This window comes from Lissotriton vulgaris, chromosome 11 (assembly GCF_964263255.1).
Source record: "Lissotriton vulgaris chromosome 11, aLisVul1.2, whole genome shotgun sequence".
Taxonomy (NCBI): Eukaryota; Metazoa; Chordata; class Amphibia; order Caudata; family Salamandridae; genus Lissotriton; species Lissotriton vulgaris.
In genome coordinates, this window is record NC_141699.1 from 920,574 (window position 1) to 936,840 (window position 16,267).

At 48.6% G+C, this 16,267-nt stretch overlaps 1 protein-coding gene across 3 annotated transcripts in view; it reads right to left on the minus strand.

The window, feature by feature from the left end:
• The window catches only part of TANGO2 (transport and golgi organization 2 homolog), a 781,874-nt gene that overhangs the window by 381,015 nt on the left and 384,592 nt on the right, over positions 1-16,267 (minus strand). For all 3 annotated transcript variants that reach the window (XM_086942620.1, XM_086942621.1, XM_086942622.1), the window contains exon 4: positions 14,923-15,011. In XM_086942620.1, coding sequence (XP_086798746.1) covers positions 14,923-15,011 — 89 coding nt within the window. The remainder of the gene's footprint in view (positions 1-14,922; positions 15,012-16,267) is intronic.

A 16,267-nucleotide genomic window follows, 5' to 3' on the forward strand; every position in this document is an offset into this window, starting at 1 on the left:
GCGTATATGGTGGCGCCGAAAGCCAGTAAGTAGCAAAATGAGCCTGAGCGCATAGATAATACAGTCTCATATCCGGCACAGCAAATCCTCCCAACTCATAAGGCTTTGTTAGTGTGTCCCACTTCACACGTGGCTTCTTCCCTGCCCAGGTGATTAAAAATGACTGAAGCTGTGCAAAAAAATGAGACGCCAGGGCAATTGGTATATTAACAAAATAGTACAAAAATTTAGGAAGGACCACCATTTTTATCAGAGAAACCCGATCAGCAAACGAAAGTGGTAGCCGAATCCAGCGTGTTACCTGATCTTCCAATTTTGAAATAGCCACTCCGTAGTTAGCTTGAATTATCTCTTGGGAGTCCCTGTGCACCCAGATCCCCAGGTAACGAACAGGTTCCGTCGCCCATGCCAATGGAAATTCCAATGGGAATGGCTGCGTGACGTTCCTGAGAGGCAACAATATGGATTTATCCCAATTAATGGATAAGCCAGAAAAGCGATCAAACCGAATAAATTCCCGAAGTACTCCTTCCAAATTATTTGCAGGGTCCCTTACGTACAGAACCATATCATCGGCATACATAGATACCGCCAGGGACCTGAGAGGGAAACGTAACGCCGTGTCCGCATACCTCTGTCGGAGAATACATGCTAGGGGCTCCAATATGATAGCAAATAGTAAGGGTGAAAGGGGGCAACCCTGCCTAGTCCCCCCCTCTGCACAGAAAATGGTGCCGACACATGACCGTTAACCCGCACCCGTGCAATCGGGTTTGTATAAAGCAGAGTGATTAAGGACGTAAAGAAAAACGGCACTCCCATGCGGTGCAGCACTGTTATCATATATCGCCAGGCAACGGAGTCGAACGCTTTTGCAGCGTCTAATAGCACCGCCACCGCAGCAAGATCCGGTTTGAGGAGATGCAGAACAGCAAACAAAGCCCTCAAATTATGTGTCGTGGAGCTCAGGGGGATGAAACAGGACTGGTCCGGCAGCAACATAACCGGCAATATTAGGCGTAGTTGTGTTGCTAGTACCTTGGTAATAATCTTAACGTCTGTGTTCATCAAGGACAGAGGCCGATATAACTCGCATTGACTCCGTGGCTTGCCTGGTTTCGGCAGAGCTACCAGCAATGCCTCCCTCATCGTAGCTGGTAACTGTCCCTGCTCTAAAGCCTTTTCCAGAACCATCGCCAAATGAGGCAGAAGTAAATCTACATAATCCTTATAAAATTCAGATGGTAAACAGTCAGTTACGGCCGCTTTACCGTTTGGCAGAGCCGCAATTGCATCTCGAAACTCCCCCTCCGTAATGTGATGCATTAAGAAATCTTGTTGTCCCTTCGATAGCCCGAACAACGCTATGTCTTCCAGATATTGCGCTATCTCATCCTCCCCTGCCGTCTCCCTATGCCCATACATCTGCTCGTAATATTGTACAAAACAATCCAGGATGCCAGCCGCACTCGTCACGTTGGTATCCCCATCCAAAATCTCTTGTACTCCACAGTGCCTAGCTCACAGTTCCTTAATTCTATCCGCCAGCCCATGTCCCGGACGCCCTCCCTCACCATAATACCGTGCCCTAGTACGTTTGGACAAACATTTAACCTCTAGGTCGTTATACTCGGAGACTTTTAGCCGTATGTCAGCCAACAGAGATTCCGCCGGCTGCAGCTCGTGTCGTCGCTCTAGGCACATCAGTTCATGCTCCAGCTTGTCCATGGAATCCCTCAGCGATTTGAGCACACCAGACTGCATTCCAATACACGCTCCCCTTACCATCACTTTAAAGGCCTCCCATACAGTTCCCATGTTATCAACAGAGCCAACATTCTTGTCAAAAAATTCTTCAATAACTGCCCTCAGCTCCTCACGCAACACCAGGTCCGTTAAAGTACCAGGTGGCAGATGCCACGTGAAGGGAGCAGGTGCATACGATGGCATCCACACCTCCATAAGCACAGGAGCATGATCCGACAGTGTTCGAGGCAGAAGGCACACTTTCATCACCCAGCCGCTAACATCCCGTGTCACCAACCAATAGTCCAGCCGTGACCATGTGTCATGTGCCGATGTGTAACAAGTACCTTCTCTCACTCCCGGGTGCCCCAGTCTCCACACATCCACCAATCCAAGTCCACTCATACCATCTCGCACCGCATCAGCTGCTTTCCTTGTTGTGTAGGGTCGATCATCCTTCCTATCCAGCGCATTATCTAATGTCACATTCAAATCCCCACCACATATAATTGCTGAGGGTGACAGAGCATATACCTTATTCTATAGAGTGACATAAAATTCAGGGTCATCAATATTTGGACCATATACATTGATCATCGTGACTAGCGTACCACACAATTTCCCATGCAAAATAATATATCTACCTTCTTTGTCAGCATCCTCGTGTAGTGAAACAAACTGTACATTTTTCTTAATCAATATCATGACCCCACAAGCATATGAGGAGTAGTTTGAATCTAATCTAGTAAAGCCCACTGTCTAGCTACTGTCTCTGCCACCCGCCCTTTAAGGTGCGTCTCTTGAAGGAAGACCACCTGCACTCTGTGTCTGTTTAAAAATGCCAATACCTGCCTCGTCTTTTGTGGTTGGTTCAGTCCCCTTACATTCCATGTGATCCAATTAATCTTGCCCCCCTTATCCATATGACCCTCCATTCGTTAAATCTTGAAGCATAGAGAGCGAGCCCACCCCCCAGTACCAGCTGCTAAGTACAAGGCAACAAACCAAACAACTGTCTGCAGGCATCGTCTTAGAATCAAAGCAGTATTCCAACCAACAGATCCCATTCCCACCTTCCATCCCTCCCGACCTCCCGCCTATGCCAGTTGTGTAATCGACCCAGACCTGAAATCCCTGAAAGTCCCCTGCCCACCCCCCACCCACTTCAGCTCCCCCAACCTGCAAAAGCCTTCCCCAACCCCCCAGACTCCAAACTCCCAACCCAGCTCCAAACATATTGTGGGGATCTTCCATATGTGGGGGCGTAGAGGCGCTCAGCTCCCGTTAATGGAATAAACGGGAGAGGACCAAGCCATTTGTATGAACAGCCAACCTTTACCACATTAGCGCCGTGTCCTATATCATAGCACTCCTTTACCTCGCAGATTGAGAGACTTTACTCCAAACAGTTTCCTGTGCAGTGCCACTGTGCAACCATTAAAACATAACAACACTGTGACAAGCGGTGATTCCCAGCAGGCATCTAATCACTAGCGCATGTCCCTCCTATACTCTCATCCCTTACGTGTAAGAGTAGTATCATAGGTCCAGCTATATGCCCCAAAAATTGTTAACTCAATCAGTGCATCAGTCTTGTAATATCAGCTGGAGTGTGTGTAACCACCGTTGAAAATTGCTAAGATGCCCAAACCCACCACCCAACAGTATATAAGTTATGTAATGCTTAAATTCCAGCGATGAGAGTGGCATAGTAATTGGTAGCAGCACCCCAGCTAAGATGATCGAAGATTTCTGAGATGCTTGAAAAGTTCAAAGGCTCATGCAACTTCGTCGTGCAGGTCTTCCTCCCTTTCCTGCGCCATAGTGGAGTCTCGCTTTCGTTTCTTCTGTTTTTTAGCATAATCCATGGCCGCTTTCGGAGACGTGAAAATTTTGTTATCCGATGGTGCTCCGATCCGTAGACGAGCCGGGTATAGCATGGCATATGGTATAATCTTCCGCTCGGAGAAGCTCCTTCACCCCATTGAATTCTTTCCGCGCTGTTTGCACTGCCATCGTGAAATCAGGGAAAAACTCCAATTTGTTGCCTTGATACTCTATGGCGCCCTTCTCTCGTGCCATGCGTAAAATCACATCCCAGTCTTTATAATTGAGTATGCGGGCAACGATGGGACGGGGTGGCGCTCCAGGCACTGGCCGTTTCGCTAAGGAGCGATGCTCACGTTCTACTATGAATACTCGGGACAGTTGCTCTGACCCAAATATTTCAACCAATAATCGTTCCATGAACTCCTCCATTTTGCCAACATTCGTGGACTCCGGCAGCCCCATGACGCGGATGTTGTTGCGTTGGGACCGCCCTTCCAACTCCTCATTTTTGGCCTGAATAACCGCCAATACCCGCTCCATATTGAAGTCTTTGTTAGTTACTGTGGCGAGACCATCCTCCGTGGCAGACACCCTCTGTTCAACTTCTCCCATCCGCTCATTCTGCCTGTCGAATTGTGTGGCCATGTGATCAAGTCTGTGATTAACTGTCTCCATGGTGCCTTCAATGGATTGTAATGCCTTCTGCAAAGCCACGAGCGTGGCCTCTAAATTCGGCATCCCCCCGGATGCCCCCGCCGATTCAGCGTCTGAGGGTGCCTGTGAGGAGGACATCGCAGTCTTTCTAGTTTCAAAGTTGATTCCTCTCCGGCCTATCCATGCTGCCACCAGTCTGCTATAACCAATGCCACTGCACTCAGGCCCCCACAGCGGTAACCAATCTGGAAGTGATTTGGCAATATCAATCAGTAATCTGGGATAACCCCGTGCAGCAGCCTAGAACAGTATCCGGAACCAAGGGTGCAGTCAGATCCAGTACCCGATTAAAAGCAAGCATCAGGCACCACAAGGGCACTGCCACCGGCAAACAATCGGTATCAAAGTTAGGCCCCAGGCCAGCCACTCCTCAAGTCACCCGACTCCTCTCCTCAGTCGATGGGCAGTTATCGAGCCCCACAACAGCTCCTGTACACAGTTAATTTCCAATGCCCCAGGCACCATGGGGCCGCTGCTTCCCTGCTGCCTCTTTACAGTCGTCCCGCACCCCACCCCACCCCACCCCACCCCACCCCTGCCCCCACCCCACCCCCGCCCCACCCCCGCCCCCGCCCCGCCCCACCCCCGCCCCACCCCACCCCCGCCCCGCCCCGCCCCGCCCCAGTTCGCGCGGAGCAGCCCGGTCTTTCCTAGGCCGCTACCCCACTCACCGCCACTAGCATAGGCGGGCGCCAGCCCCGATGATGGCCATCCATTGCAGCCACGGACCGGAACACCACCGCTTGCCTCCAAGATCGTCTCTGGCTGCCTCCACTTCACTGGGCCACAATGCCTGACGCCGCCGGGTCGCTCCACAACCGCCAGGCCCCAGTCGGAGTGAGTAGCTGCAGGCCGGCCCCGGACACCACAAGGCTGAGACCCGGCAGGAAAGCCAATCACCAGTATACGCCGCAAAAGGGGACCCCGGTGTCTGGAAACAGCCCCAATCAATGCCGCATGGTATTAATCACACACAGCCATCAAGTTAGTGGGTGGCAAAGGCAGGATGTGTAGGATAATGGAAGGATATTTGCTCGGTCTGGCAGAGCCTCACATGAGTGCGTCTATCTTGCCTAGCGCCCTCTAGCGCCCCCGGCGCAATGGCAATTTAATCAACGATGACGAACTGAAATTTTTAATTAATGATTTCCCAGTTATTCCAACAATTTATTTTCTACCCAAAATACACAAGACACTTATTCATCCCCCGGGTAGACCTATTATTTCCTCCTGCAACTCTTTATATGAAAACGTATCCGACTATGTTGATCGATCTCTTGCTCCAATTGCTAGAAGTATGAGCTCATATATCAGAGATACTGGGGACTTTTTACGGATTCTGGATGGGATCATCTGGAGTAAACAATATCTAATGGTGACCATAGATGCTGTTTCACTCTATACTTCAATACGACATGACATTGGCCTGAGAGCCTGCCAATAATTGTTGAAACAAAGAAAAGTATCTGAAATGCAACACACGCAGATGTTACTTACTATGATTGAGATATGCCTGACGAACAATATCTTTTATTTCAACAAAGAATTGTTTATACAACAGTGTGGAACAGCAATGGGCATCTCTTTCTCTGTGAACTATGCAAACATAACGATGGAGTGGTGGGAGAAAACTGTGGCCTGGGATGCGGAAAATCAGGAAGATCTGGAGAGAATCGTGCTATGGGTCCGCTTTATTGATGATCTATTCCTGATATGGAACGGAAGTGAGAGGCAGTTTCAGGAATATTACACCAAACTAACGAATAACCAACTTGGACTCTCCTTCACGTATGAAATGAGCCGGACGGAACTCCCATTCCTGGATACACTTGTATATATAAAAAATGACGAAATACATTCAACTTTGTATAGAAAGAAAACATCGACAAATAGCCTCCTACATGGGACTAGCTTTCACCCTAAACCCCTTTTGAACAGTATTCCGTATGGAGAACTAATGCGGATGAAACAGAACTGTTCGCGCCCTGAGGATGCTGAGAAAAATATGCAGGAAACAATACACAGGTTTAAAGAAAGAGGATATCAGGACCATATTTTGATGAAAAACAAAATGAAAATAGATTATGTGACGAGGGCCGAGACCATGATTCCAAAAAAGAAATTGGAGAAACAAGACAATCAGACAATACCAAGATTTATAACCACCTACAGTAAAAAGAGTGGAAATATTATGAGTAAGATTCGGAAGCATTGGCATCTGATTGCAAAATACCCTGATATTGGAGAACTAATAGGCCCTAAGCCAACAGTGACATACAGAAAAACACGTTCATTAAAGGACATACTTGTAAGCAGTAATTTGAAGAAGAAAGAACCGGCGAATTTGCTTGAGGAACAACGGAATGGTTTTATAAAATGCAATTCTTGTAAGGCATGCAAAATCGGAAAGAATACAAAATCTATCGTAGAACCTAATGGTAACAAACTGACAGTGAACCAACGAATAACATGGTACTACACAGTATGTGGTCTACGTTATAGAATGTAAATGTGGCCAAAAATACATTGGCAGCACGAATTGTCCTTTAAAGAAGTGCATTTTGGAACATATCCGAGCTGTTAAAAACAAAAACATTGCATATGCTACTGCCAAGCACATGATCTTGTGTCAAAATGGAGACTGGCGGGCCATGAACTATTATGGAATTGATACCATCTTGCCAAATAAACGAGGCGGTGATCGTAGAAGAGAACTATGTCGATTGGAATACCGATATATTATCAGACTAAAAACTAAAATACCTAGAGGGATGAACTTTGATGAAGAACTTTCTGTACATCTTGAGTAGAGATGTGCATAGTATATCCATTGGACTGAGAAACCCCTATCCTGATACTTGTATGAGAACTGTGGAATAGAGTATCTAAATCTATGCGACTGAAACATGCTTTTTCCCGAACCCCCCCCCTCTTTCCCCTCCCCCTTTCCCTCCCTTTCTCCCTTTCCCCCCTCTTTCCTATCCCTCCCTAAAAAAAAACTCCCTTCCCCTTCTTTGATTCTTCTCTTTTCCTCTCTCCCTCTCTCTTCTTTTTCTCACCTTTGTCTATGCATAATTATCCAGAATGGAATTACTTCAACGATACTAATCGTGAATGAAGTGAGATTAATATAATAATCATATTTACAGGATAATAATACTTTCTTGCAGAAACAAGTTTAGATCCATAAAATAATACTGAATAATGTTTTTCTTTTTCTTTTTCCTTTTCACTCTTTATTCCCCTTCCCTCGCACTCCCTTGTTATAATCTATCATGCATTAACAAAAGATGCTGCAAATCTGATATTGAACATAATAAGGTACTGAACGATTATGCAACCGTGAATGTTATTTTAATTGATACTATATCAATTTTGACTGTCTGCTTGTGTAAAAAGTCTATAATGATTTCCTTTCAAGAACTTTTGTAATTTTTAACTTACGCACTACACTACCCACAATGCCACATTGAGGCCAGGTGGGTGTACAAATAGTGCAATAGAGAAAGGACTCACTAACCGTGAGCAAAGCCTTGGAGGCTGAAACGCGTCGGTTGAGCTTTCTCAAATAAAAACGTTTCCAAATTGCATCTCTCTGAGTGCCGCGTCTCTTGGTGAGATATTGCAAATGCTACTTACCAGTATGCATCTGTTCTTGGCATGTAGGGCTGCTGACATTCATATCTGTGCATAGATCGCCGCCTAGTGTTGGGTCCGGATGATTGCACATTGTTGTCCTGGAAGAGTCTTCGAAGTATCACGAGATAGGTGGCTCCTCCCCTGGACTACAGTGCGCATGGGCATCGCCTCCATCCCCAGATTGTTTTTAGCCATTGTGGCCGAGATTGAGTGAACTATGTGAGTGATGACTATGCTATGAGCATATATATGAATACTGCAGCTGCTACAGGCGCCGGGGAGGAGGGTGGGCGATATGAATGTCAGCAGCCCTACATGCCAAGAACAGATGCATACTGGTAAGTAGCATTTGCAGTTCGAGGCATGTGGGCTGCTGAATTCATATCTGTGCATAGAATACATAGCAGTCCTCCTATTATTGGCGGCCGCCCGTGCCAGCTGCAGCAGTTTGGAAAAGTGTTTTGAGAACAGCCTGACCAACAGCTGCCTGCTGTTTAGAGTGCACGTCTACACAGTAATGTTTAGTAAATGTATGTGTGGTAGACCATGTGGCTGCTCTACATATATCCTCTAAGGGAATGTTCCCAAGGAAAGCCATAGAGGCCCCAACTTTCTGGTGGAGTGGGCCCTTGGTGGAATTGTCAGAGTGCGTTTAGCCTTAGCGTAACAGATCTGAATACATTTCACGATCCACCTAGCGATACCAGCTTTGGAAATAGCGTTACCCTTGTGGTGTGATGCAAAGGCAACGAAAAGCTGCTTAGTCTTTCGAAAATCCTTTGTCCTGTCAATGTAGTACATTAGGGCTCTTTTAACGTCAAGGGTGTGGAGCATTCGCTCAGCCAGCGACTCAGGGTTTTGAAAAAACACTGGCAACTCAATTGTCTGGTTCATGTGGAATTGAGATACAACCTTGGGTAGAAATTTAGGGTTAGTGCGGAGCACCACCCTGTTAGCATAGAATTGGAAAAAAGGTTCTTGGATGGTGAGGGCCTGCAACTCACTAACCCTCCGTAGCGACGTAATTGCTACTAAGAAAGCCACTTTCCAAGTCAGAAACTGAAGCTCACAAGAGTGTAGTGGCTCGAAAGGAGGACCCATCAGCCTTGTAAGAACCACATTGAGGTTCCATTCTGGAGCTGGTGGTGTCCGTGGTGGAATGACCCTTTTGAGTCCTTCCAGAAATGCCTTGATAGCAGGCACCTTGAAAAGTGATAGGTGTTGCCTATTCTGGAGGTACGCGGCCATCGCAGACAGGTGAATGCGGATGGAAGAATACGCCAAATTGCATTGGTATAGATGGAACAGGTAACATATGATGTCCTGAATGGAAGCATCCAGCGGGTTAATGTCGTGGCTTGCACAATAAATGACAAACCGCTTCCATTTAGCCGCATAACATGCTCTAGTAGTGGGCTTTCTTGCCTCCCGAATGATGTCCATGCAATCGGGGGGAAGATTGAGGTAGCCAAACTCTAGGACTTCAGGAGCCAGATCGCCAGGTTGAGCTGTTGCGGATCTGGTTGCTGAATGTCGCCATGGCTCTGCGTCAGAAGGCTGGGTGTGAGATGAAGCCTTTGATGCGGTACCACGGAAAGTTCCAGAAACGTGGTGTACCATGGTTGGCGAGCCCACGTTGGAGCAACCAGGATGAGAGTCATCGAGTGCTGCCTGAGCTTGCGTGCCACCAGCGGTATCAGAGGTGCTGGGGGAAAAGCGTACGCAAATCTGCCTGACCAGTTCATCCATATCGCATTGCCCTGCGATTGCGGATGTGGGAACCTGGCGGCGAAGCTTTGGCATTTTGCGTTCTCCCTTGTGGCGAACAGGTCTATCTCTGGATGACCCCACTTTTGGAAGTACGGTTGGAGTACTGATGGATGTATCTCCCACTCGTGCATTTGGTGGCTGTGCCTGCTGAGCAGGTCCGCCATCTGATTGTCTTTGCCTGGGAGATGTTCTGCCATCAGGAAAATGTTCCTTTGAATGGCCCACTTCCACATGCTCTGAGCCAGATGGGACAGCTGCGGAGAGTGTGTGCCCCCCTGTTTCTGAATGTAGTACATGGCCGTCATGTTGTCCGTCCGGATCAACACGACCTTGTTGCACAGATGTACTTTGAATGCCTTTAAGGCCATGAAGATCGCCATCAGTTCCAATACATTGATGTGCATCTTCCTTTGCTGTAGTGTCCATAGTCCCTCACTGTGTAGTGGAGTACATGCGCTCCCCATCCCTGGAGAGAAGCGTCCGTTGTCAGGATAATCTGTGGCACAGGCTCTTGGAACGGTCGGCCCTTGCAAAGGTTTTGTGGATTCCACCAATGCAGAGAGTTGTACGCCCGACCGCTCACCAACACTAGGTCTGTTAGCTGCCCGTGAGCCTGAGTCCACTGACGTGCTAGGCACTCCTGGAGCGGACGCATATGTAACCTCGCGTGCGGGACAATGGAGATGCAGGAGGCCATCATGCCTATCAACTGCATGAACACCTTCGCTGGAAGCGAGTGCTGAGGTCTGAATCGTTGGATCAGCGTCTGAATACTGGCAACTCTCACTGAATTTGGCTGCACAGTGGCTGCCAGAGTGTTTATTGTCGCGCCCAGATACTGCCGTATGTGGGCGGGCTGGAGATGGGATTTTGGGTAATTCAGTGAGAATCCCAGATCGTGCAGGAGATGAATGGTGCGGGACACGTGGTCGGCGCACTGTTGTTCTGACTTTGCCTGAATGAGCCAGTCGTCCAGGTAGGGGTAGACGTGGATGTTTTGACGTCTTAAATGCGCAGCCACAGTCGCCAGGCACTTTGTAAAGACCCTGGGCGCTGTGGTGACCCCGAAAGGCAGAACCCTGAACTGGTAGTGCTGGTCTTGAATTGTGAACCTGAGGTACTTCCTGTGTGAAGGATGCAGGGGAATGTGAAAGTATGCATCCTTGAGATCCAGAGTAGCCAGGAAGTCCCCCTGCCGAAGCAGAGGGAGAACCTGCTGCAGCGTGAGCATATGGAAATATTCTGACAGAATGTACCAGTTGAGGGGTCTGAGGTCCAGGATGGGCCTGAGGGATCCGTCCTTTTTGGGGATTAGAAAGAACAGAGAGTAAACTCCTGTTCCCCTTTCTTGCAGTGGAACGAGCTCTATTGCCCCTTTTTGCAGCATGACTTGTACCTCCTGCTGCAACAAGTGCAAGTGCTCGCCAGACATAGGACCCGTTCTTGGAGGTATGTTTGGTGGAGTGGAAGTGAGTTCCAGACAGTAACCGTATTGGATAAGAGATTTGACCCACCTGTCCGTGGTGATGGATTTCCACGCGGGCAGGAACTGCTGGAGTCTCCCCCCGACTGGTGTTGTGTGGTCGGGGGGGCAGTGACAAGGCGTCACTGTTTGTTGGCGGTGGAGGACCTGGAGCTGTTATTTCCACGTCCTCTGCCTTTGACGTTGTTGCCCCGGTAACCACCTCTACCCTTGTTGGTGTATGAGGTCTGGGTGTTGCTTTTATAGTATTGCGTGGATTGTGATGCCTGACCCCTTGAGGTGCCTCGGTTATTGGAGCGGCGAAAGGAACCACCCCGAAACTGCTGGGACTGCAGGGCCCCCATAGACTTAGCAGTGTCAGTGTCTTTTTTCATTTTTTCAAGGGTTGCATCCACTTCAGGCCCAAACAGGTGGTCTGGATTAACTGTTTGGTTTAAGATGGTTGTCTGTATGTCTGGTTTAAAGCCTGATATCCTAAGCCAAGCATGCCTACGCAGTAGCACGCTAGTGTTTATAGCTCTGGAGGCGGTATCAGCCACGTCCAGTGCGCACTTAATGGAAGCGTTGGTAATGAGCTTCCCCTCCTGAATTAACATTTCAGCTCCCTCTTTGTACTGATCAGGTAAGTGCTGTAGAAGTGTTTCTAGGGTGTCATAGTGTGCCCTATCGTAGCGTGCAAGTAGGGCTTGCGTGTTTGAAATGCGCCAAATATTAGCTGCCTGCGCAGCAATACGTTTTCCTGAGGCCTCAAAGATATTCGATTCTTTGTCTGGGGGAGGAGCATCACCCGTGGTCTGCGAGTTTGCCCGCTTGCGTGCATTGGATACCACCAAAGAGTCAAGTGGCAAGTGTCCTTTGATGTACGTTGGATCAGTGGGCGCTGCCTTGTATTTTTTGTCAATACGAGGATTGATGACTCGCGCCCGGGTGGGCTCCCTGAAAACCTCTGGCGCGTGCTTTAGCACTCCTTTGAGCATTGGCAATGTCTTGACAGTCTTTTCAGCCACCGAGAAAGTGTCAAACAGAAAATCGACATCCACTGGGTCCGCATGGAGGTCGACATCGTGATTGGCCGCAGCTCTCTCAATTAGAGCGTTGAAGGCCGCAGAGTCCTCTGTTGGGGAAGTTTTCGCAGCAAAAAGCTGCGGCTCTTGTCCTGACTGAGGGTCCTCAGGGTCGCCTCCAGCAGACCATGGCTCATTGACCTCCTCTGGATCCGAGTACGCTGGATAATTGTACTCCTCCTCCTCGTCTCCGTCACCCTCCCCAGCGTTAGAGTGAGTGGGTGAGAGTTCGAGGCCCTGTGGGGATGCAGGCTCCATAGGGGCAGAAGTACCCGCAGAGTCCAACTTCTTTTTGAGTGGAATACAAAAATGTTCCAACACTGGCTCCGGTGTGATCTTCCTTTTAAGGAGAGAGAGTTTGCCTGTGTTGGCGTCGATGACAACCTCTCGACGCTCTTCGTCAGCGAGTGGCTGGAGCCGAGGCTTCGGCACCACCAAAGATGCTTTAGGCGTGGACACCAGCTTCAAGGGCACCCCAGCCCCATGCTTCGGAGCGAAAGCCTTCGGCGTCGTCTTTGGCGGCAGCGTGAAGTGGATCAGCGTCTGCGCCTTCGCCGGTTTCTGTGGAGGCTTCGGCGCCACATCCTTCGGTTCGGGAGCCACTGCATCCTTCCGAATGCGTTGAAGGGACTCCGTGACCTTCTTGGTAAAGGACGGCGAGGGTTGGACCGTCTTGAGCGAGTCCTCCGAGTCCTGATCCGGGTCTGTGATCAAAGGCACGGTCTTTGGAGCCGACACATCACCGCCCTTGGCTTTGTCGAGCGGGATCGGCGCAGCCAGAGCTTTGGGGTCGTCCTGACGCTTCTTTGAGGCTTTTTTAGGGTCATCGACCTTCTTGGCGTCGACGCGGGCCTTCAGCGCGTCGACCATCTTCGGCGCCGACGCAGCCGCGTCAGGCGTCTTTGCCTTCGGCTTCGACACCGGTGTCTTTGGGTCGGCCATCTTGGCGTGGCTCTTGATCTCGGCGGCCATTTTGGACTTCTTCGGCGCCGAGGCCTCTGGAGCCTTTGGTCCCACCAGTGCGACTTTCCCTTTCGGTTTCGACACGGATGGTGCGGATCCTGATGGCTTCACTTTCGGTTTCGGTACCGGGAGTGGCGCATCTCTAATGTCCGTGGCCGGGCCCGGAGGCGGGGCCATGGGACGAGTATTGAGGTCTTGGGTAAGGCCCGAAGGCGATCCCTCGACCTGGGCCTTATGCTGGGGTTCGGCCCCAGAGTCAATATGAGGATGCTCCTCTTCCGAGCTATCCTCCACGGTGGCAATGGCCCCGTCGTCGTCCCCTACCTCCTCGACGACTTCCTCGAACTCTTCATCTCCCGCGTCGTAGTGCTCATCGTCCGACGCTGGCTCAGAGTCCGAAACTTGTAGGACGGTGTCGTCTCCAACGTCTTCTTCAAAGATGTAGGCTGGAGGGGGTGCCGATAACTGGGCCTGCAGTCTCGCGGCCCGACGTAGCTTGAGAGTCTTCTTCGACTGGAACTTGGAGCAGGCCATACACCTGGCCTCGTCGTGGTCCGGCGACAAGCATCTGTTGCACACTGGGTGCACGTCGAGGTGCGAATACTTAGAGGCACACACCGGGCACCTCTTAAACCGAGTTCGTTCCATGTTGAAGTAGTCTGGAGCGTCGTGTAGGCCCGTCCGCGCCGACAGCACGCGGAAGGGCAGTAAGTGTTCGGAGCCGATAAATAAGCCAACCCGAACGATGGACAATACCGACGCGAGTCCTAAAGACCTTTTGGTCTCAAGTTAGGAAAGTTAAACAACTATCGATTCCGACAGAGGGAACCGAAACACATCCGAACCCAATGGCGGAAAAAAACAATCTGGGGATGGAGGCGATGCCCATGCGCACTGTAGTCCAGGGGAGGAGCCACCTATCTCGTGATACTTCGAAGACTCTTCCAGGACAACAATGTGCAATCATCCGGACCCAACACTAGGCGGCGATCTATGCACAGATATGAATTCAGCAGCCCACATGCCTCGAACATATATATACAAATTATTTTGATTCTCCTTTCCCAAATCACCAAACTTCCTTTCATGTGGTGGGCAGCACAGCAATTCCTCCATTAAGGTGATGTTTTCAGTTTTATTATTCAAAGTGCATGTTAAGGCCAAACTATATATATATGTGTGTATGTGTATGTATATATATATATATATATATATATATATATATGTATATATATATATATATGTGTGTGTATATATGTGTATATATATATATATATATATATATATATATATATATATATATACACACACATACACACGCACAAACACACACATGCACGGGCACGCACGCACACGCACACACACACACACACACACACACACACACACACACACAGGTAGGTTCAATTACATTCATGGATGTCATTTAGAAGCACGGGTCAAACCTCTTGCAAAGACGCTAGCTCTAAAAGGTGCACAACTGGATCATACACCACAGAGGTGATGAGATATATATATGTAAAGATATATATGATGTAATGAAACCATATCAGCAGACCACTGTATTTTACAGCAGAAATCGATACTTCGCAACAGATGCAAAGACCCACCCTCAAAGTGCACTCTGGGTAATTCTGGCCACTGAAATGTATCCTAGCACCCTAAATCACAGTGTGAGCCTATCACAACACTGGTTTGTCGTTTTGCACTCACCACTGAGAATGTCGTTGTTGTTCCCCCAGAAATCTGCTGGTCTGGAGGGTCTGAGGTAGGTCTCGTCCCTATTGGCTGCCAGAATGAGCCTGTAAAACAGGAAATGATAGCACAACAACTTTAGACAGTGGATGCACTGCTCTCCCACACTTCCTCGTTGAGTTATTTTGTTACTTTCAGACAATTCTCACTTTATAAATAAACAATTTTATTGACATTTTGTATAAGACAATTACGAGCAAAGCAAGGAATGGCACGTTATCAAATCTGCACAGCTGTGGAATGAAGACGCAAACTTATTTGTATTTCACATTTTATATGCAGGTAATGCAATAGAAGGAAACCCATTCAGTTACCCAGCCTGACCATGATATTGATGTAAAACATCGAGGAGACTCAGATTTTGCTGCGCGTCTCTGCTGCTCCGAGGCCAGCATTTCAGTTGCTCCATGGTCAGAAACTTGTCCATACCTCTGATCAATTCACTGACCTCAGCTGCTTCACCATACCTCTTCATATGTGTGCATGGTCCTGCTTGGTGACAGTTGGACCTAAGAGAATAACTTTTTTTTCTGTTTCTGTTAATGTATCGACATCCATGTCTTCCAAGAGACCTAAAAATGCACGTTTGGGAGCAAAGGGAAGCTACTACCCTACTGTCTTGGAGAGGATAAAAGCTATCCCAGTGCAAAAGTATCGACCACTGCACACTCTCAAATTGTATTTGGGAAATTGATGCTCTCAGTTCCACAGTGCAATCCAACAGGTGACGCAATTGTTTCATGACACAGAGGTCATGCAAGTACCTGAACTATATCAGCTGACATGGGGCAGAGATGGCAATTTCCCTTGGCACCAAATGGGTTTCCCTAGAGACCCTGTCTACTAACTCCATTGACTATCTAGAACCTGGCATGTAGGGGATTTGTGTCGGCCCGGGCTAGTAAGACAAGCACAGTGGCTGAACAGCATAGGTACTATGTTAAATAGCACATCAACTTGCCTGGCTCAATAAATCCCCATACGTTCCTTTGCAGTTCTCATCCATCAACACTTTAAGTACCCCCTGCCCACGTAAAGGAAAAGAGGTGCTGATGATTGCTGAAAAGACATACCCAGGGTAGGCAATGGATAATCCTGCAGTGAATATCATAATTTGGGGAAGGAGGGACAACATACTGAGCAGGCCTAGACACGCGCCTAGACACCTCCGAGTATTAGTGTGCGTTATAAATTTAAATTTCATTTCATTTCAGGCCCATCAGACCCATAAAGGATACAGGAAGAGCTCTCCACCGACAATAGTAACTTTTAAGGGCATGGAAAACTTGGGCCACATTGTACT